Raw genomic sequence first — 24,102 nt, 5'->3', positions numbered from 1 at the left:
ATTTACAACACTCAGTGGCTTTTGGTTCTTTCTCCTTTTGTGAAACACACATGTATTGTAATTGAATGATTTACCATAGGGGTTATACAGGGGACATGCACTTCAATTTAATAATTCAGACATCTTGAAATGCTAATTGATAAGCCAATGTAAACGCACTAGCCATGATAAAGTCACAACTATAGCCCATTCTCATCATTTGTCATCCCTGGGTAATGTTTCCAAAATAATGCTTTCTAGTCTTATCACAAATTATGAAAGCAAAATCCGAGTGATCAATATTGTCACTAGGACACTATATGGTAACAGGTCTGTTTTTCCCTTACAACTGCCTTTGTATTATTACTTGAACAGCAGCATTGTTCAAAGCCTCTCAAGGATTCTGGGAAGAACAATTAACATCACTTTTTAAGCACGCACTTGCCACTTCTATCGTTCCTTTGTCATGGAAAGGCTCAATACTTTTTCCCAGTCATAAAAAAGGGGACCGTAAGAAACCTGAAAACTACTGTTGCCCTATTGGACATAGAAGTGAAGGCATATGCCAGAATTCTGTTGAAAGAACTAGAAACCTGGGTAAAGGATAACAACATCCTCCCCTTCTTCCAATCCGGCTTCAGGCCTCAAAGCTCTACGATAGATAACATCTTAGCACTGGGACACCTATAACTCCGAGCGACCCAACCATCACAATTACCCCTATTTTGCTGTTTTGTTGATTAGAGCGCAGCCTTTGATCAAGTTGACCGTGGGAAGCTGTGGGAAAAACTGGACTCCTGGGGTGTTTCTCAAAAACTGCTAAGGGCAATAATCGCCCTTCATGAGGTGACCTGGGTTCGTATCAAAACGAGTCAAACGTCTGTAACAACTAAGGTTCCAACTAATAATGGTCTCAAACAAGGATGCGTTCTCGCCCCTCTTCTTTTTAATCTTTATACAGCCGACCTTGGCAAAGCCCTGGAGGGGGCAAATCTACTAACACCAAGGCTGGGGAATGAGCGACTCCAAATCCTCCAATACGCAGACGACATAGTCATAATGGATCACACCAGGACAGGCCTACAGAAAGCCTTAGAAACTCTGTATAGGTTTAACCAAAAGAACAATCTATTGGTGAACCAAGAGAAGACCAAGATAATTATCTTTGAGAAGTACCACCAAAAGAAGACAGCACAATGGCGCCTAGGAGACCTGCAAATTAGAACATGCAGAAGTTATAACTACTTGGGTCTCGTGTTATCGGATGGGACCAAACCCACAGCCCATCTGAAACATCTAGGGAGCAAGGGGGCCAGCATCATATACAGCCTGAGAAATCTCAATAGACACCTACAGAGTCATACTGCCGAACCCATCTTGAAAGTGTTAAAAGCAAAATTAGGCTCCTCTCTTAACTACGGCCACCTAGCCTTCCCCAGAGCCTTCACTAAGTTTCTCATAAACCACCAAATTTCTGCCTATAAGAAGGTTCTAGAACCTCTCCGACATGCCAGGAAAGCAAGAGTAAGGTTGGAGCTGGGTCTCACCCGTCCAGACATCAGCTGCTTCAGGGATATTATAAAATACTACATTAGCACCCTGCGTGCTCCAGTAACCTCCCTGAAAAGGCTAATTAAAACAATCTTTGAAGAAGGACGATCTCCATGGCAGGTTCAGCAGGCAGAAGCCATAGAATCGCTCCAAATAGATGCTCAAAATGTGCACAATTTAAATATTCCAGTAACCGTATGGAAAAGAACAGTGAATACACAGGTTAAGAAAATATCCTACGAAAGAGATCTGGAAAGCTTACACCATCATCCCAATCTCTCTGCACTGGACACTTCCTACACAGTGGGCAAACCACAACCATATTTTGAGCAAGCACTGACAGTCCTGGTCCGGAAATAAATCACCTATATGAGACTTCTCGCACTTGGGCCCGGACGGACAATTCAGCTGTATGTCGTCTTTGTAGTTATCATCGTGAATCCTGGCTCTATCTGCTGTGCTGCTGCACAAAGCTGGCTAGCGAACGGCACCGGCTGGTTATTCCCATATGCAGGTCCTACGGCCTTGTACGATGCAGAGAAGCCTCAGACCTGTGTTTCTCTGCCAAAACAGCTCAAATAGTTGGGCGGCTAAGGACATTTATAGAATCAATCCAGGCAGCCCTGTCACAGAAAACGGAGTCACAAAAAAGAACCAGCTGGCCATCAAGCAAGATAGACTTTGACAATACTTCCCACAAAGTTTTATGCACTTGCACTTTATTGCCAGTTTGGATAAACAGTTTTTAATGTTTTAAACTCTCCTATAGTTCGTAGCAAGTTGTGTAGGATCTTAACTCTTTTTTTTTTTTTAGATTATTGTAATAATAGTATATTGTAACGATTTTAAGTAATTGAACAATAAAGCTTAACTCACTTATTGCTTGAACTATATGTGCCAGTGCATGTTTGAATTTTTCCTTAGATCATATGAAATAAATTCATACATTGGCATGCAGGAGGTGAGCGAGGTTCAGGACCCTATCTGCAGCTCTTATGATTGGCTGTGACACCTATTTATCATATTTCTGTTACTACAGGACAAGAGTTCACAAAGGAAATGACATTAGACAGCATCAAAGAAGAAGAAGGGGCCTATGCGATGGCTGATCAGAACCAAGCGGAGTTAAAAAACTTCTATACTCCAGACGGTAAATCATTTATTTCTTTATATATTATACTGTAGGGATATGGAATCTATTGTAGGAATCAAATGGATCAATTTGGATTGATGTTGCCATTTCAGACCTACTGGCTTTACCTGTTTATTTTCATGTTTCTCATAATCTTATTGAAACTGGTTACAGTGATTTGCCTTTCTGAATATTTTGGGGAAATACTAGCATACATCAACACATTTTACTGAATGATGCAGCAAAGAAATTATACCTAAACTTTTACAGTAGTTTAGCTAAACGCTTTTACTTTTGTTTGTGAACGTTTTATTTTAAAACCAAAGAATCACCAATCTTGCTTTCAAGCTTCTGCAAATATTTGCAACTAATCAGAGAGCTGGGAGCATTATACATAGGCTCATATTGCTAAACTTTGAAAACATGTGTACACCTTTTTATACTGAAACCACTGTCAGTAGTTAGGTCGGAGCTTACAACATTTACTTAGAGCGCTCACCATAATAATAAAGACTTTGCATTAATAAACCATTAAACAAGTTTGAACAGCATTAACACATGGAGACAAATATTTCCTTAACTGCAGGCAATGCATTTCCCCGATCCATAATGTGGTACTGTAAAATGGCAGCCAAAGGGTTTGTGCTGCAGAGTTTTAGGCCTATTTATCCCAAGGATAAAATGCACATAAAAAATTGTTGCCCTTGACCCCAAACAATATGTCCCGGGCGTCAGGCTCTAGGAATTCCAAACCCCTGGTTGTTACAATATAAATGATTGTAATAAGAGTTGTCCATTGAGGTAATGCTAATAATACTTTCCAAGCTATGTACAGGATGGCCCTCCAATTCTAGACTCAGATATGATGTAAAGGGTTTATGTTTGTGACTGAAAAATGCTGTTAAAAAAGATGTTAAAAAAAAGCAGCATCATAACACCTATGGTACTTTGGTGCTGCAGGAATATATTATATCTTCACCTATATTTAAAAGTGGTACAAAAGGGGGTGGTGATGGACAGAGCATCTGAACCAATCAAACACTCACACCCAGTCAACAGATCTGGGTTTGATCCATCACCGTTCTTTAGCCCACTCTGCCACCCCAGTTCAGACATGGCCATATGCAAATCAGTCTGACCCTGTGCCTCATGGGAACAGTCCAGCCCGAACTGCCAAGCTATGCCTTCCCTGGACTAAAAACAAGCTTTCCAGGACCGGTTTCTGGCATTACAGCCGTCTTCAGCCAGGCTTGCTTGAATCCAGTGGAAAAGTGAGCAAGGGACTCACGTCTGAGCATACCCTGCCAACGTATGGTGAACAAAGCGGTACAAAAGGGGGAGGTGATGGACGGAGCATCTGAACCAATCAAACACTCACACCCAGTCAACAGATCTGGGTTTGAGCCATCACCGTTCTTTAGCCCACTCTGCCACCCCAGTTCAGACATGGCCATATGCAAATCAGTCTGACCCTGTGCCTCATGGGAACAGTCCAGCCCGAACTGCCAAGCCATGCCTTCCCTGGACCGGAATCAAGCTTCCCAGGACCAGTTTCTGGCATTACAGCCGTCTTCAGCCAGGCTGGTGTGAAGTGCAAAAAAACGATGGATTTTAGGCCCAGATCTCAGTACTGGGGTGAATGTATGACATTGTTCTGCATTCTGTCCATCAACTGTTGTTTTTGCATTAGTCACCCCGAGTGGGATGGGTATGCTCAGACGTGAGTCCCATGCTCTCCACACCACTGGAGTCAAGCTATCCTGGCTGAAGACGGCTGATAGCCAGAAACCGGTCCTAGGATGCTTGATTCCGGTCCAGGAAAGCCATGGCTTGGTAGTTCGGACTGGACTGTTCCCATGAGGCACAGGGTCAGGGCTGATTTGCATATGGCCATGTCTGAACTGGGGTGGTGTGGAGTGCAAAAAAGCGAATGATTTAGGCCCAGATCTCTGTACTGGGGTGAATGTATGACATTGTTCTGCATTCTGTCCATCAACTGTTGTTTTTGCATTTGTCACCCGAGTGGGATGGGTATGCTCAGACATGCGTCCCATGCTCTCCACACCACTAGAGTCAAGCTATCCTGGCTGAAGACGGCTGATAGCCAGAAACCAGTCCTATGAAGCTTGATTCCGGTCCAGCAAAGACATGGCTTGGCAGTTCGGGCTGGACTGTTCCCATGAGGCACAGGGTCAAGGCTGATTTGCATATGGCCATGTCTGAACTGGGGTGGTGTGGAGTGCAAAAAACGATGGATTTAGGCCCAGATCTCTGTACTGGGGTGAATGTATGACATTGTTCTGCATTCTGTCTATCAACTGTTGTTTCTATATTTAAAAGTGGCACACTACAGGATCATAATGAAATATTTGACAGGTTGCCAGACCCATAACATATGATGGATGGCATGCTTCATTGTAGGCACCCTCTCACATTGAAGTAGGACATTGCCACTTCAGTGTACTTAACCAAACAAAATTGGGTGTTCTTAGATATTTTTTACAGGTTACAGGACAAATTCACCGGTCCAGATCAAAAGCCTAAAATAACTAAGGGTATACCCAAAGGAGATTCCTTTAATGATTGGTACCCCTGGTTGAGGTTAAAATCTGAGTTGCGGTTTAAAGGTAGAACATAATGGTTCATCTAACCGCTCTAGAATACCAACATGTGTCGACGTAACAATAGTGCCACAACAGTTCAAAGGTCTTTGTCAGAATCAAAAGTACTCCCTATCTATATAGCACATGCATTACATGCAGAACAAGTATTTGCAATGCAATAGGCCTCGCATTTTCAAAACGTTGACCTGTTGGTATTGTAAATGACAATGCCTTTTATTATTGCAGGTTTTTGAAATACATAAATAAAAGGCATTGTCATTTATAATGCCAGAAACTCAAAATCTCGCAAATGCGCAATTTACCACGTTTGTATGCCTTCTGTAAAGATCAGATTGCAACTTGAGGGTTACAAGTTATATTTCCTGCTGAGGGGAGATGCCTGTTCGATGCCCACGATAATTTAATGAGCTGCTTAATACTGTGATTTGATAATAAAGCGCTTAGGTAGAATGTAATACGAAAGAAACGTCTAGTTGACCTATAAACTAAAGCTGACAGTTCATTCTGAAGCAAATTTTATATTTGCAGATAAAATAATGGAGTCCTAAGGAAATTAGATAACTGGCCCACAATCAAGCAATGCAGTCAAATTGAGATGCCAGAATCTGCAGCTAGGGTACGCTGGCTCACAGTCAGTAATGTAGTTTTGCTTACAGAGATTGCCCTTGTACCTGCACTAACATTTAGACCAAGTACCAGTGCATGACGTCATATTTCTGTTTGTCAGAGCACATATTGTTGCAAAACGGCCAGTGCACTCAATGGAAATCAACTTTGTTCTGCCCATTTGTATCGTAGTGGGCTTGCAAAGTGATCCAAATTTTCAAATACCTTTAGTACAGCTCCGTAACTTTACACTGAGAGGTGCCATTTTCTAAGTCATTATTAATGTCTAGAAGATATTTGAAACGATAAGTAAAAGGGTGGTAAATGTAACAGCCTTGACATCATATTGAAACTGAAACATACGTCGATATGTAGGTGTTTGTAGGAAAGAACAGCAGGAAATAGCGCCTATGTTGAAACCGGTATTACAGGCGCCTGCAGCGAATACAGGGGCGCACGCAGGATTAAGAAGTTTATGCAGGTCACTGAGATGATTCTAGAGGGCTCTGGAGCCTCTAGAAGTGGTACGTCTGACTCCACAGCTCTGGCCTGAACCCACTGAGCTGCCTAATGCTTAAGGGACTTGTGGAAACCAAGCTATTCAGCTTGGTTTGGCATAATGCCTCAGAATAAGAGTGTGACTGAAATGGGTCAGTCCTCAGATTGATGGTGATTTTTCAGCATATACCATGGCATTAAGTCAAGTGCCCAGAAGTCGCAGTGTAAAAATACAAATTTCTTTCCCCGAAGCTGGATCAGTGGTCGATTTGGATCACTAGTTTTATAACGGGTGCACTTTCCCTGGTTGACACAATCTGCAGCAAAGACCTCCATACATTGAAGGGGAGGGGCATGCTGTGTGCAGGGCCCTGTCTCCACTTTGCTGTACATACCATATCTGCTGTGGGGAATGCTCCTTCCCTTTGACCTGGAGGCGAACGATTATATCCGGGATGGAATTGCTGCAAACAAAATCTAGTTTAGAGCAGCTCTATGTTCTGATCAGCCAGGTTTTTCAGGGTATGCCATGTCATCCGTCTTAAAATGAAAGCACACAACACACTGAAAAGAGATAAAGTGCATTCACATTTGATTTAGTCAGCGGCTTGGATCCCTCCAACCACCGGCGACCACTCCTTTAATCAATCGTGCACAAATTAATAGGCACTGGCAGCCTCCAAACACATTTTCCATGCAGAGCACGTTGTCTGCCTGCACAGGAGAAATTGACTGTCTCTGTTAGCAGCTGCACAGTGCAGCATGATTATTTTAGCCCGCTGGCCTGAGAAACTTTTTGTGCCATGTGTGATACTAGTTGTCTGTGACTTGCAACGCTATGTACTGGAAGTCTGTGAGTCAGGGTGGGGTGTGTGACTTCGTGTATGCGTTTGTGTGGAACCTTTGGAGGAAAAAACCGGCAAGCCTAGCACATACTTGGAACTTTAATATTACCCACAACTCAGTGAATGCCCTTCGCTGATTCTAGGACTAGGCACACACCTATTTGATGAAATGATTCAAATGCAGCGACGGGCCGCAGGAGGCCAGCTTGAGAGCAGCTGCATTTCCAAGGCTGTACTCGCCCCTCTGTCGGCTGGCCGCCCGCTACGCATCAAGTTCGCTCAGGCCGACTCAGCTTCACACAGACAGTAGTAGGTAGGTGTCCAGGTGCTCTCAGGGACCGTGAACAAACCACTCTGGCCGACGCAGTGAGTCCACATGTTGTGACTAATTATTGGACATAAACTTGTCTTCGTCGAACTCCGACCCCGATCATTCCTGCACTTCCGGTTTGCCCTTGGTGGCTAATAGGAGGGGGAATGCCGCACCAACGCAATTAAAATCGATTTTAGGTTCCCGTGGCACAGGGCACAAAGGGGGCATGTCGCAACAACGTGATTAAAAGCGTTTAAAGCTCCCCGGGCATAAACTTGCCTTCTGCTGGGGCGGGACTACGTCCCCAAGCATTCCTACACTTCCTGTTTACCTCAGTGGTTGTGAGGAGGGGCCATGTCGCAAAAACGTGCTTAAAAGCTCTTTAAGCTTTCCGTGGCAGGGACGCTCCTGGGACGAAGGCGGGTCAGTCTTTCGCCTGACAGGGACTAGAAGAGATGGCAAAAAAAAATAAACCAGGAGTCTGGGGAGAGAAGCAGAGGGGGCTCGAGGCACATTGCCGATGCCTGCCCCCGCCGCCTACCATGCCCGTGCATCCACCACCACCGTGGGACAAGAGGAGTCCGATAGACCCGGTGAGTGGGGTGGGGGTGCTGTGTGTGTGCGCGTGAGCCCGTGAGTGGGGGTGGGGAGGGGGAGCCCATGAGTGGGGTGGGAGGGGGGGGGCGTGTGTGTGTGTGTGTGTGTGTTATCCGCTTCCTGGCAATATGGGACAGGAGATGTGCACGGCGTCTGGGTGAACGTGCGCGCTCACAAGGGAGAATCCCCTGCACGTGCCCATCCCTAGATTCACATTCCCAGAAGTGGATGACAATAGATGCTTCGCTGGACGCAGTGCTTCGCCCTGCTACCCCAGCTTGACCTAAAAACAGAGCCTATACAGCACTCTTGTGGTTTTGCTAGTCATTTTCCTGCCTGGCAAAAAATTACTAAGGACTTGTGGGTACTAAATATTGTACATGGTGGTACAAAATCACATTTATTTTGATACTTCCAAGGCGATTAACTTTTGAACTGTTGTGTTGGATGGTTCAAGACGTTTTGCTGACAAAGAAACCATTCAGACCAGTTATTTTGCATCAGAGCACAATGGATTATATTCAGGTTAAGAAGAAGGACACAAAGCACAGTGTATTCCAGTTTTCGATGTAAAAAAAAATGCAAAGCAGTCAAAGAGGAATGTTCAGAAGGGTGGCAGTGCTCCAGTTTACCCACATCTGGAACAAAGAACTGTGCACTGGATCTTCAGGGTACATGTTTTCATATACCTGTTAATGCAGAGCATTAGAACATACTTCCTTTTAAAGGGGGTAAAAGATGCACTATCAGAGTTCTTCTTTGTGCTCTCAAGATAAATGTTTTTATAAAAGCATAGCCATGGTACTCTTTGAAGGAGAGGAAAGTTTATACACTTTTGCCCATGAAAGGATTATAGAAGAGTCTTCTTTTTAAAGTCTGTTGCAAAATTAAACAAGCATTTACAATGCAATGGTTTCGCCTTTGGAAAATTTAGAGCTATTGGCATTGCTCACGACATTTTTTTTTTTTTTTACTTATAAATAAATGGCATTGTTATTTACATTGCCAACAGCTCTCACAGCCCTCACAGCCCACACAGCCCTCACAGCCCACACAGCCCTCACAGCCCACACAGCTCTCACAGCCCTCACAGCTCTCACAGCCCTCACAGCCCTCACAGCTCACAGCCCACACAGCTCACAGCCCACACAGCCCACAGCCCACACAGCCCACACAGCTCACAGCCCACACAGCTCACAGCCCACACAGCTCACAGCCCACACAGCTCACAGCCCACACAGCTCACAGCCCACACAGCCCACACCTCACAGCCCACACAGCTCACAGCCCACACAGCACACAGCTCACAGCCCACACAGCTCACAGCCCACACAGCTCACAGCCCACACAGCTCACAGCCCACACAGCTCACAGCCCACAACCCACACAGCTCACAGCCCACACAGCTCACAGCCCACACAGCTCACAGCCCACACAGCCCCCCCCCCACCCTTCAAGGTCAGCACCAAGTGCAACCCCACTGGTAGCACCTCCCTAAAGCCGGCCCTGACCTAATTACATGTGCATAACATCCTAAATCATTCCTAAAATCTGCAATAATTGTGCCGAAGTACCCGTCATACAAACTGTAAATCAGGAGCTTTGTCCCTCCCCAGCCTCCTCTGCTCCCTATGTTTTCCTTTGTCTGGTTCCCACTCACTGTTTCTTTCTATGTTCTTCCTCCACTCTCCATAACTTGTTTCCTGTTCAGAGCTTCTCTCGCTCATCTCTTGACTTGGCCACTACTATGCTACCAGACACCTTATCCCATGCCCCCCATGCTCCTGACATCCCTCCCCCTCCCACAAGATTGGGAGGCACATAGAACTAGGATCTGCTGATCAGTGAGGACACACACCCCCTACTTCCGCCTACCCTGACTGGACCACATACCATGCAGTTCTCAAATAGCACCACCACCACACCTTCAGGTTAAGAAGGCGGAGCAGGGCGCATGACATTGTGTGTATGTGTGTAAGTGAGCATGTATGAGTTGTCATGTATGTGCGTGTGAAGCATGGGTTTGTGTGTGCGAGTATAAGTTTCTGTGTGAAAGGAGCTGGAAAACATGTAGTGAATCCCAGGCATAATATTGGCCTTGACTTGCTTTGATCGTGATGATGATCGAAATCATGCCAGACACCCCTTGGCATGATGGGAGCCCGCCATGCTACAGAAATCCTTGACATTATAGTCGCCCAGCAAGAGTGATCCGGTCTGGAATAACTGCGGCGCATCTTCAGCATAATGTTACCCTTGGATCGTTTGCCTCTGCTTGACATTATTCAAATTAAAATTTCGTTTGTTTAGAAAAAATCTTCCACTTAAGGCAAGATCTTAGGCAGAGTGGAGATGGGGGGGGTGGGAGTGTGGAGGGGTAGTAGTGTGCACCCCTCCACAATATACTGCAGAGCAGAGTAAAGGATGGATTATCAAGAGGACTCCCTCAGCCTCGCCTTATTCAGCATAACTCAACACTAAAAGCACATGGTGACCTCAGGATATTGTGACCCTCATGTTTTATATGTAGGTAGAAGATCCGGGCAACTCCACAAGATTAGGGCGCAATGCTTAACAACCTTAAAGACACGAGGGCAGGCAGTGTGCGCACGGGAAGGGTAAACAGACAAAGAGATGATGCAGAATATATGTAGTTTAACTTCCAGCCATTTGTACAAACACGTTCGGAACCACAAGAGCAGAAAACACCAATGTGGTGCAAATGGCTTTTGCAAATGGAGCAAATCATGCCCACCACTAGCAGAAATTGTCTGCCTATATCATGACACGTGATCTGATTCCTTATGCCATCGAGATGCAAAATAAGAAATAAATCAATGAATGCACAGTGCATGTGTGGATTATTTGAGCTCGCTTGTTTGCTTGTCTTTTTGAGCATGCCCTTAGCACCAGATACCCCCTGGGGGCATGTACGTGTTCACAGTACAGGAGAAGGCAATTTGTGCTCAGCCCCAAACAGGCACTATTGCTAAAACTGGAGCAAATGCTATTAAATCGTCCTGCAGATCTGTTAATGCCATCTACTACTAAAATATATACTTGTTTAGAGGACATTTCAGCCAATCCGGCGGTAAAGCAAACTTGTAAAGTTATAACTAAGCCTACAAATAAGGCATTTCCCAAAAACCAAGTACAGCTGAGAATATGCCAAGCAAACATGCCATCCTGCTCACCTGCCACGGCTCAAGTCTTAAGTGAGCAAGGTGTGCAACTGACTGGGGTGGGAAGACAGCTGTAGTTGACTTAACATTTACCATCTAATCCTGGCTTTACCTAAATATGCTGGAAATACGCTCTGAAGATTAAATCTGGTTAGGGCCCACAATACATTGACGTTTCCCAGTGAAGGTAGTCCCTTGGCCTTTCCATGATCAGAATCACTGCTGCGCCAGCTGTAGTCTAGTGGGCTAGTAGTCAAACTGTGGAATTAGGGATATAGTTTTCAGTCCCAGACTCCCTAGTCGGCTAAGTTATGTGGTCTTGAGAAATCAACTTTTGGATTTATTCCTCTGTCCCCAGTTTTTCTCTAAGATTGCGTGTATTTAGAATCAATTTAGCTGTTAGCAGATTTGTGGTTAAAAAAAAGTAATCTGAATTAAAAATTACGTCGGGGGATGGTAGGCAGACAGGGCTTCTGTCCCCTTATCTGCCTATATGTGTGCACTTTAAAAGAGGCCTACGGGGAGAAATAAACATAAAGGGTAAATTCCCAGGACTGCCCCGAGCATGGTTTTCATTCTCCCATTTAGGGAATGGCAGCTGTAGGTAAGCAACCTTATTAGTATCTCTAAAGATGACGTGTCATTAAAGCTGCATTGTGGGAATCCTCCTCTGCTACTGCTGCCCCCCTATCCCCCCTCTCTCCCCCCCCTCACCCACACCCCTCCTTCCCACGCAAAGTCACAGACCGTCACCTCTTTCACCCTTCATAGATGCTGACATAGTGGGATACGGACCCCCTGCCCGGTGGCTTGAGGTTTCTTTAGGCAGATAGCTGTGACCGGCAAAAATGCGTGACATTTGGGGTCCTTCGCTAGCAGAGCATGGACGACGGGACAGACCACCCACATGGCTGGACAAAAAATAGGGAACGGTTCGCCACCCCAGCGGGGCATGGGCAGTGCACGGGGGCTCACCGAGATTCACAGTGCCACGGGTTAGGGATTCCTGCCAGCCCATGACACAGGTTAATCCTGTAAGGTTAGAGAGCCTGCTTACACTGCATTTTAAGTGCAGACTTCCTATAACTGAATACTTTTTTTGTAATGCCCGTACAATACCTTTGTGCTTATGTAGCTCGAAGAGAAACTGGAATGCGTTCAAAGAACGAATCCTGCTTTTCCTAGTTGTACAAGGATGGATGGCATTGGATCGGGTCAGATTTCTGCGCTCCATAATAACATTTTGTCAAACAAAACGAAATGAATATTTAATTCCCCCAACGCTCGGGCTCCCCGCGTGCGCAGGCTTCCTGGAGGTTCATATGGTGACGCGGCCTCAGTCATTAGTGCGGTGCCCCGTGTGATGCTGTCTTATCAGGGCACCACCTGTTGTTTGCCCTCACCGCATGTCGAGGTTACCCGCGGGTGTCAGCTGTGGCCTCCTGTCAGACTTGCATGAGCATTAACATTTTAAATCCTTGACATTTACCCTCTTCTAAAAATACCTGTTGATTGCGCGTTGGAGTGACCTGGCAGCGGCAGTCTGCCTATTCTCGGTCCGCTCTTGTTTTTTAAACGCGAGGGATGCCAGCCTTAATTTCTCTTTTTCGTTTCTCTCACGTTTTCCTTTCTCCGATGAAGCTAGCGGCCTCGAGAGGGGCGCCTCGGATCTGACTGCTTTTTTGTGCTAACCTTTTGTTGCGGTATCTCGCGCAGGACTGGTGCCGGCTTCTCTCTTCTCAGGCTGGCGGCAGGGACGGAGGCTGCGACGGCGGTCTTCTTCTGGAGCCTCCAAGGCTCCCTCGCACTCCGGTCCCGAGGACCCGCCTTCAACCAGGCGAGCCGCGGGCACTTCCGGGTCGCGCTGCTGAGGGCAGCCAGTAGTGGCGCGGCCCTGAGGACGGAGAGGCGGCACTTCCGGGTCGCACTAGGCAGCGGCCCGGCAACAAATTCAATGCCCCTGGGCTGCGGCGGTGATTTTCGAGGGGCAATGCCGGGTGGGCACCGGCTGATTTAAAATCACAATAAATCGAGGTGGGCACTCGATATTAGGGCGGCAATGTCCCCTGCAGGGTGGGCACTGCTAGGGGACTTTCAGATCGGCACAAACGGGTCCAAGGGGGGCGGGAGCGCGGAGGCACACGGAGGAAGGCAGGAAAGCAGCAAGCACGGCCCGGCCGGACCAGATTCGGGGGCGTTCCCGGCTTTTGGCTGACGTAGCATGACGTAGCCAAAAGCCAAAAATTCTCGGGAACGCCCCCGAATCTGGTCCGGCCATGACGGACGCCTCTCTGTTCCAATGGCTAGCCTCCATTTATGGAGCTAGCCAATGAAACAGAGGGGCGTATTCAAGGCACCCATACTAGAAACTACAGATTTCTCAGGGGGCGGAGCTAAAAGCTCCGTTCCCCAGTCGAAACCTAAAAATGACATTGAACCGCCTTCACAATTTGGATCTTCTAATCACTGAAAGAAAATAAACTTTGTACCTACACAGTATGCCTTATTGACATCTAACATGCCAAAAGGAATCCTTAGCATCATTACTGTTCCAGCATACCAGCAAGGGTGATCTGCCCGACCACCAGAGCCTAAGGAGTAATAACAAATTCTGTGCAAATATTTAAATTGTTTCTGGTGGAGATGGGTGGATATCACCAGGGTCCTAAGCGCCATTCACGCCTCAGTCCATTTGTCATAGTGCTATGGACCCATGGTGTTGCATCCATCGTTCTCTAAGATTCAGAAATGCATTAGGGGAGTTAATACTTAATGACTTATAGATTTGGTATATACCGTTCTTACCTTGTTGCTTGTGCATTAGTTTTCCTTCAAAGGAGTGGGACTCTGATACTGCAGTAAGGTCTGAAGAATGACATGCCAGCAGATGCCGCCTTAGTTGGAAATATTAGAAAAACGAACTTTTGTGGAGTGCATACTGCTTGGGTAGCTGCCCAAAGGTTTTCATTTGACTATTCACCCAGACATCCCCTACCATGAAAATGCAAATGAGGTCTCAATCTTGGAACTGTTATAGGCCAACCATGTCCAGACATCAGTCCTGAATTGAGATGGTCTGAGTCACATTAGACCTCTCCTGAGATTTGTGATGATTACCGGAACAGCTGCTGTAAAGACAGGCATTGAGGATTTCTGTCAGTCACATGGTCTTGATATAAGTGTCTGTAACCTCACTTCCTTACATTGAATCTTCTGAAGTGGTCATAGGATGACTGTTACATCCCCTGCATGTAGGAAGCTGGCGCTGAATATACTATACCAAAGTGACACATAGTTTGCACAGAGTCCAATGGAACCCATAGGTAGGCAGAGATAAAGTTAGATAGCACCTCACTCTCTATTTGTGGTAGTGTGGTCGAGCAGTAAGGCTTAATCAGAGGACAGTATTATTCATGTGTTGCACACACTCAGTCAGCAAATTAATTCACACACTCAAAGACTGAACTTCAGACTAATTGTTTTTGTATAAAAATATTATTTTAGTTATTTTATTTCCTAGAACCAGGCAAGCCTGGCACATGTGAGTGATACATACTTTGCAGTAAATATACAGTTTGTAACACAGTTTGGGCTGCAATTGTAAATGCACTTTGGTTTGACTTACAGTATTGTTTATGAGAAATGCAATGCTTTGTAAATATAGTACATATACTTTGTATAGGATTTTCAGTAAGATTACAAGTAAGTTACTTTTCTTACACAGTCTAGTATACTTGGATACTACACTGGGACATTCCCTGTAAACAGGTAAGAAAAATCGTTTTTTGTTAGTTAGTACAATTTTAAAGAATTTCTTTAGGTTTTCAAACTCCACACTTAGAATTTTTTCCCAAGAAAAAAAGTCAGTGTTATCCTGTGGGGGAAAATAGTCTTATCGGTTTTAGGGCAAGTATTCCGTAGTGGGAGTGGAGGTTCTGGGGTAGACTCTGGGTCCGCAAGCACGCCTACTGCTGTAGCGTGGGGTCGAAACGTCGACGGCTACCTCCCTTTCTTCTCAGTTGACGCCACCCTTATTTCTTTGGATATAACATACCAGCGTCAGATATATGTTTTTTTGATAAATATTTGGAAAATTGGTGTTTCCTTTCCTTGGCTCAGGGATCTGAAGCCGATTCAGTGTGAAAATAGTTAAGGAATTTGATATATCTGCTTGTCATAATTATTTTCATTCCGTTTCTATTCCTTTTCTTCTTCACAGCATCACGCTACCTCACCCTTTCCTTTTCTCTTGGGGCTCTGTTATTATAATATTGTAGACCTTGCCCATTGTGATTAATTTACAGTGTGTTTGCTCTAAATCTTTTGTTATTGTTGGTTTAAATAAATGTGAATTATGTCGTACAGTTCACTGGGACCCTCATTTGATATACCATATAGCACCCAGGTCCCTAGTGACTTATTTGGGTAAACCCCCCGCCCCCCCCCCCCTTCCCTCGTGGAGTTCTTAATTACAAACTTCCAGCACCATATACTCTTAGTGGCAGCACTGCACTTACAATGTCTAAGAATGGACTTAGACACTGTAGGGGTACAGGACTCATGCACCTGTACCCTCACATTGATATTAAGCACCCAGCTAGAGGGGTGACTGATCTATGCCAGGGCAGTGGGTTGTAGATATGGCACAGAGGGATGTGCGCTATTTCGACTCTTCACTTTGTTCTGCACCAAGACACGTAGCCTGCAAAGGAAGTGTGTGTGTGTAAAGGTACAGGGCCTCAAAAGGTGGCACAATAAGTGCTGCAGCCCTTAGAGGTCTTCCCTGGTCACAGTGGCCTGGGTAACTGTGGTACCATTTACCAGGAGCTGACCTGTGGTCAGAGATACCAATTGGGTTTGGGATCGTTTTGAGAAAAGAACACAGGCCCGGGAACCTGAATGGCAGGGACCCAGGGCACTTCAAGTCAAAAGTGCATCAGTAGTCTGGCAAAAAGTGGGAGGGGAGTTACTGCAACAGAAACCCAGCTTCTCACACTGCAGGATCGCTGTCCCTGTGCTTGGGGGGGCCCCAGAGACTCCACGGGCTCTAGAGCACCGGTCCGGTCTCTGGCCTTTTTAATTGAGATTTTAATGTTCTATTACCCCATGAAGCCTATGGCTTTCCCATTAAAGCTGACCCTCAATCTGGCCAGGAACATGAGTTCTTAGGGTAACACCATTGCTTTTGATTTATTTTTGACCTACAGAAAGGAGTGGTGTTGCTGCTGCACACATGTGGTCCCAAAAAAGCATGATCTTTTCATTATGTACAGTGCCTGCAGTCCGAACAACTCAGCTGCATTTGCCATGATTACGCATACAGGCTATAATGGGTGTGGGAGGGCCACTAGGCAAGATTGAGAAGTTGAGGGAGGGAGGTTCTGCTGCAGGACCCTATGTGCATGCTCTGTGATAAAACATTGGGTTAAACCATTTTCCGGAACCCAAGAGAGCAGCCAGTTTGTAAGAAAGATGTCCATTACTTGGCCCTCGTCCCTTTTGTGGAGCGAGCCCTGCCCTCTGCGTCATAAACACTGCCCTCCAGGCTCTTGGAGACAGTCGCCTGTTGTGTAAAAGCGGCTTTTATAGCTTGAGTCTTTTCCTTTACTTCTGATCAGTGCCCCTTTACCTGTCCAACCCTCTCTGTTGTATTGCAGAGGTTGTGCTGCATCAGTGTCATTTAAACATCTCCTCCATTTTCCCTTCTAGTGCTGACCTTGTTTCTTTGATGGCCTGCAAGAAGGCGTGTGACCCACCAATGCATCCTCTGCCTCTGGCAGAGGGGTGGCCAGGGCCTTGGTCCATGTTGGTCTGTGCAGGGTTTATCCTTAACCATTACACCAAATCGCTGGTTTTATTGGGTGTCAAATTGCCTCTTAATGTGAATTACCCTGAGGGGTGGTGGGATAAGGAGGTTGTGTGTCCGCTTTTACTTTATTTGTGATTGGCCAATATCTCTTGAACCTGTGCTCCCCTGATCCGATCTACCTGCGCAGAGCCTTCCACATTTGGCGCGATTGCCCCCGGCGCTGTTCTCCACCCTCCCCTCCGCTGCCATTTTGGGTGTTGTTGTTTGTGCTCGCTCAACCCCGCCCCGCCTCCCAGCTGAACCGCCCTCGCCCCTCCCCCTCCTCTCTCCATATATGACAGTAGTTCCCGCGCGCAGCGTTCACACGCAACGACCGCGCCTCATCCGCGCCAAAGGTAAGCCCGTCTACGCCCGTCCGCGCCTGGACCGCGCCCAGCGCCAGTCCCCCTGCCCCTCGCGCTGCCCAGCCCTCCCGCATTACCTACGATGCCGCCACCCTCCTAGCCCTTAACCCCGGTCGCGCCCCCAACTGCGTCCAAGCCGCTCCTGGACACACCCATGGACCTTTCTCTTGCTACTCCTGCAAATTCATCGGCACCGACAACATCTCCGCTACAACCACACCACAGATTCCCGACCCCAACCACCTACAATGCATCCTTCTCAACACTCGATCGGTCCACAGACACGCCATTGACCTATGGAATCTACTAGACACCATCTCTCCAGACATCGCCTTCCTAACAGAAACATGGATGAACGCTTCCTCCGCCCCAGACATCACCATTGCCATCCCTGAAGACTATAAGATCACACGCAAGGACCGCACCGGCCACACAGGAGGAGGAATCGCTATCGTCCATAAAAAATCAATCCACATCTCAACCAGCTCAGACGTCAACCTCGCCAATTCTGAACACCTTCACTTCCAGATCCACATCGACCCCAAGACCACACTCAGAGGCACCCTCCTTTACAGACCACCAGGACCCCGCGCAAAATTCAGTGAAGACATCACGGACTTCATCCCTCCACACGCGCTCCCCTCCAAAGATTACATCCTTCTGGGAGACCTCAACTTTCACCTTGAAAAGAACAACGACCGCAACACCACCACCCTCTTGGACAACCTCGCCAACCTCGGACTTAAACAACTGGTCACTTCCCCCACCCACATCGCAGGTCACACACTCGACCCCATCTTCACCTCCAGCAATCATGTCTCCTTCAGCCACACTACGGATCTCCTCTGGACTGACCACAGCTGCGTTCACTTCACCTACAACAAGCCGAAACCCACCAACCACCACCAACCAACTCTGCAAAGAAACTGGAACAAAATCACCATCGACCAGATCTCCTCATCGCTCCTTCTAAACACCCCAGCCCACTCTTCTAACCCAGACCAAGCCGCCGCCAACTTCACCCTATGGTTATCCAACACCGCCGACATCCTAGCACCACTGAAAAAACGTCAACGCAAACCTGGCAGCAAGAAGGCCTCATGGTTCAACGATGATCTTAAAAAGTCCAAGAAACTATGCCGCTCCCTTGAAAAGGCCTGGAAAAAAGACCCAACCACTAGCACCAAGGACGCCTTCAAAAACGCCACCCGCACACACCACGAACTTATCCGAAAGGCCAAGAAAACAGCATTCAAGGATCGACTAGACAACAACGCCCACAACAGCAAGGAACTTTTCAACATCGTCAAGGAATTTACCAACCCCTCGGCCAACTCCAACGACATCACCCCTTCTCAAGCCCTCTGCGACTCCCTGGCTCTATTCTTCCACAACAAAATTGCAGACATCCACAACAGCTTCGACAACCAACCCGGAGACCAACCCACCCAACCATATGCTGAACATTCTCCCCCCTTGAACACTCTTAATGACTGGAACCCAATCTCCACTGAGGACACCATCCGCCTGATGAACTCTATCCACTCAGGATCCCCCACAGACCCATGTCCTCACCACATCTTCAACAAAGCAGACTCCGTCATAGCACCGCACCTCCGAGACGTCATCAACTGCTCCTTCAACTCCGCCACCTTCCCGGAAAGCTGGAAACACGCTGAACTCACCGCCCTTCTGAAAAAACCCACAGCGGACCCCACCGAACTCAAAAATTACCGCCCCATATCGCTCCTTCCTTTCCCAGCCAAAGTCATCGAGAAAGCTGTCAACAACCAACTCGCCGCTTTCCTCGAAGCCAACAAATCCCTCGACTCCTCACAATCTGGCTTCCGAGCAAAACACAGCACTGAAACCGCCCTCATCGCAGCAACAGACGACATTGGAACTCTACTGGACAATGGAGACACAGTCGCCCTCATCCTCCTCGACCTCTCTGCAGCCTTCGACACAGTCTGCCACAGCACCCTTTTACAACGCCTCAGAAACATCAGAATACAAGGAAAAGCACTTGAATGGATCACCCCGTTCCTCACCGGAAGAACCCAGAGAGTCCGCCTTCCACCATTCAAATCCGAGGCCACTGAAGTCATCTGTGGCGTACCACAAGGATCCTCACTCAGTCCCACCCTCTTCAACGTATACATGAGCCCCCTTGCGGCCATCGCTCGCCAACACAACCTCAACATCATCTCCTACGCGGATGACACTCAACTGATCCTTTCTCTCACCAATGACCCCAGCACCGCCAAAACAAACCTACACGAAGGAATGAAAGAAGTTGCCGAATGGATGAAACAAAGCCGTCTGAAACTGAACTCAGATAAAACAGAAGTCCTCATCTTAGGTACATCCCCCTCTGCATGGGACGACTCTTGGTGGCCGGAAGCCCTTGGAAAAGCACCCATCCCGACTGACCACGCACGGAACCTAGGCGTTATCCTGGACTCTTCACTCTCAATGAACAGACAAGTCAACGCCGTATCCTCATCCTGCTTCAACATTCTTCGCATGCTTAAAAAAACATTTCGCTGGATCCCCACCGAAACCAAAAAAACAGTCACCCATGCTCTGGTCACGAGCCGACTGGACTACGGAAACACCCTCTACGCAGGTACTACCGCTAAACTCCAGAAGAAACTCCAACGAATCCAAAACGCCTCAGCCAGGATCATATTAGACATCCCGCGTAACGAACACATCTCTGGCCACCTGAAAGACCTCCACTGGCTACCCGTCAATAAGAGGATCACTTTCCGACTGCTAACCCACGCACACAAATCACTCTACGACATCGGACCAGAATGCCTCAACTCACGACTGTCCTTCTACACCCCCTCCCGCCAACTACGTTCTTCCAGCCAAGCCCTCGCCACTGTACCCCGCATCAACAAGACCACCATGGGAGGCAGATCCTTCTCATACCTGGCAGCTAAAACATGGAACTCACTCCCCACCTACCTTCGCCTTACCCAGAACCACCTAGCTTTTAGAAAGCAACTTAAAACGTGGATATTTGACAAGTAATCCTCCTCCCCTCCCTAAGCGCCTTGAGACCCTCTGGGTATGTAGTGCGCTATATAAATTCTCTGACTTGACTTGACTTGACTTGTGTGTGTGTGTGTGTGGGCGGGGGCGGGGGGAGGAATATTATACAGTATTATTTCTGTTAGTGTAACTGAGTTTCTGGCTCCTCCATTGTAAGCTAAGTTTCCAAGACTGAGTGAGACCTGGGGAGAGATAAGGCAGCGCAGTGGACTCAAACCAGTTGTGGGCAGATGCATAACTCTGGCCCCCTCAATCTGATTATGGGGGGTGGGTTGATTTCTTCAAACATTAATGCATCTCTTCTCCTAAACCCCCTTAAACTCCTGAAAGTTCTCATACATAGGTCACATGGCACTCAGGATTACCGGGTGGGGGGGGGGGGGGGGAAGAGTCTCCACAACTCCATCACCAGTCCCTGAATATCTGCTGCATGGAGAGCTCACCTGCAATTCAATCTCACAATCCCACGGCCTTTTGATGGCTCTTCTCCCACATTGGGCTGGGCCACATCTGCAACTCTGTGTTTGATTGCTGTCCAGCCCACCTGACCAAAATAGCTGTGCCAAGTCATCTTGTTCATCCTGGCCAACCCTCAGTGAGACTAATGCTGCCATACATGCAGTCACATCTGTTGTAGCTTTAGGAGTTTGACAAGCTGGCACCTTCTTCGCGACTGAGACCCACCTAGGGCTCGCCTCACCATTTGAACCGTCAGCGCTTGAATCTAACTGTTCCGGCCAACACGAGTGCTCGAGTGCTTCATGCCAACACTGTAGCACATTTTAATAGGCCCCACTCCTCACTGATGCTCTTTGCGTCACTGCCACGCTCTGTGTCCGTTCTTCCTGGTATCAAACGCTCAAGTCTTGGCAGCAGGTATTTGTGGGTATCTGGGCAGGATAAAACAGCTGATTTTGTTGGATAATGTAGGGGATGGTGACGCTACAAAAATGAGGCACTTGCCTTCCTAGCCAGCTGGCACACCCCTCTGGTCTCTCTGAATTGATGGGTGTACAGTTTTGTACCTTTACATAACATTGATCAGCAACATGTTTTCTGAAATGTTGTATTCTGTTGCCTGGTACATTAACCAGAGTAGTTAGTTAGCTCAGTGGCATAGCTAGGGGGATCAGGGCGGGCGGCGAGCGCACAGTAAGTTTTCTCTTGATTGTTGTTTTCTGTCACCTCCCCCCACTCGTAGTTATCTGATCCCACCTGCGCTCTTCGTCATCGGTTGCCAACACCCTCGCTCTTCGTAGTCTGTCGTCATCAACTCCTCCCGTGGCTCTTGCCTCCACTGGCTACCCCTGGGCAGCAGACTCTGTGATTGCCCCGGGTGGCAAAAGCGTTAGCTACGCCACTGAGTGAGCGACAGTCTGTGTGTCTCATCCAAAACGCAATCAATTTTCCATAGTATTAAAGTATTACTAAGGACTTACCCTTAGTTTCTCTTAATGTCATTTCTGATTTTCACATTAAGCAAGCTGTTTCCTTACTGACTTTTTTCCACAACTCTACTCCAGCGGAAAGTTTTTTTTGCACCTTATGTCACTACCTAGAAAAGTTTAAAGTCATCCACGGGGCAGACATCTCTGTATCAATTATGGGGTTGTGTACACAGGACTAGCCTCCTCCAAACAGATTCTAGCTCTATGTATGGTCTCTTGTATTGTTATTGCTATGTGAAGACCTTTACATCATTACCAGATTAACCAGTAGTGGCCCACTTTACGAAGAAGAAAGTAGTCACCGCTGCTCTGGATAGCAATGTCCCCGTCGTAGACATTTGTAAAGGTACCACAGGGGAATCTGTCTAAACCTTTGCTACACATTATGGTCGGGATTCGGTTGCCAGGCCAGGCGTCTTTCTATCACTTGTTTGCATTGTTCTATTTGTTGTCTAGGTCACGCATTAGAGCATGTCATGGAGTAACTTGCTTCTCTATTCCTAGGTTTATGAATATCTGTGATGATTGAATAATTTGTTCACCATTCAAAATGAATGATACACTGAGGCGAGCTGGGAGGTGAAAGTGATCAAGGAGCTCCATCTTCAGCCCCTGTCACAGACTGAAGTACATCTTTGTTATTTCTTTTATTGCAGATGTGTTTACCACAGTGATCATATCAGACAGCATCGAGGAGGCCTATCCTACAGCTGATCAAGATACAAAGGAAACTAAAACCCCCCTCTGCACAGCAGGTACGCCTTCGTTCTACCTAGGATCACAGATATATGGGCTCAATCACAGTAGCCAGAGACCAATGAGATCTCAATTTGGAGTGACACTGATTTTACATGAATAATAGGTCACTGGTCTAGTTGAGCTGACATAAATATAATAGTAAGAATCCCAGACCAACCTAGAAACAGAGTGTGGTTGGCAGAAGAAAGAGCAAGATGGCTGTCTAACAACACAGGGGAAGGTCTCCAGTAATGCCTTGACATCACAAAGCCTGTCACTGCTCATACGATTCTGTGAATTTGTATAAAATATTTACATGAAGAATCAAGGACAGTCAACAAAAGACCTCATATCATTGTTAGAAGAATAGATGAAATCTAAATCTAGCAGTGAATTAACTTTTCATATTGAACTTTAAAAATTGGATTTTCAGAGGTTTAAAAAGGGTCCCATTTCCATGGCTGTAATATATCATTAAGGTTGCATGTTTTAGAAAGGTACAAACATATTTTCTAGTTTATTATTCCGGAATATTTGGACACAGGCTCTTCACGTATACCACACAGCTTCACCTCTAATGTCCTATTGCCTTTTGTAGTGTCTATTGGTTTTGTCAATGTTTCTGTGACGGTATAGGGGTGCATGTACAATACAAATTTTTTCAATAGGTAAATCCCCCTTTCATACTTAGACTGCTGAAGGCTACGTAGGGCCACTCTGGGGTGTCCACCCGCATGCTGCAAGGTGCGCACCAACGCATCAATTCAAACAAAAAAAGCATCTGGGATTTTGTATGGTGAGTTATGAAGAATGTAGGGGAATTGGGGGAGAATCGGCATTTTAAACATTGCTGCCTTCCCAATCAATGAAATCGGCAAAGACTGCCAGTGTAGTACGTCCTGGTCAAAGCGGTGCAGCAAGTGGGCCAGTTTTGTATTGTAATGTCTTTCCGTATCATTGGTGATCCATATCTCCAGGTATTCAAATGTAATCGCCTCCACTCTAAATAGTAGGGCCAACAGCTGTCCCCAGTCCCAGCTGCCAATGGGAAACAGCAAGGATTTATCCCAATTTATGGCAAATCCAGAGACCTCTCCAAGACACGAAAAATGTCTTGCAGCCTCTGAAGTGTCGTAGGCACACAGGTCAAATATAGCAAAATATCATCTGCATACAGGTAAATTCTTTCCTCCCTGCCCAAGCCACCCGCCCAACCACAAATCTGCGCGTCCACTCTTTTCCATTCCACCAGGCCCTCTATTGCCAGCACAAACAGCATCAGTGACAGAGGGCAGCCCTCTGCACAGCCGAAA

At 46.8% G+C, this 24,102-nt stretch overlaps 1 protein-coding gene across 1 annotated transcript in view; it reads left to right on the top strand.

The window, feature by feature from the left end:
• Positions 1 to 24,102, top strand: part of LOC147700298 (uncharacterized) — a 127,921-nt gene that overhangs the window by 42,194 nt on the left and 61,625 nt on the right. Inside the window, exons 4-5 of the mRNA XM_086935662.1 lie at positions 2,570 to 2,680; positions 22,708 to 22,806. Coding sequence (XP_086791788.1) covers positions 2,570 to 2,680; positions 22,708 to 22,806 — 210 coding nt within the window. The remainder of the gene's footprint in view (positions 1 to 2,569; positions 2,681 to 22,707; positions 22,807 to 24,102) is intronic.

Source organism: Lissotriton vulgaris, chromosome 8 (assembly GCF_964263255.1).
Source record: "Lissotriton vulgaris chromosome 8, aLisVul1.2, whole genome shotgun sequence".
Taxonomy (NCBI): Eukaryota; Metazoa; Chordata; class Amphibia; order Caudata; family Salamandridae; genus Lissotriton; species Lissotriton vulgaris.
Note: the sequence above shows the minus strand (reverse complement) of the source record. Positions and strands in the feature narration are given on the sequence as shown.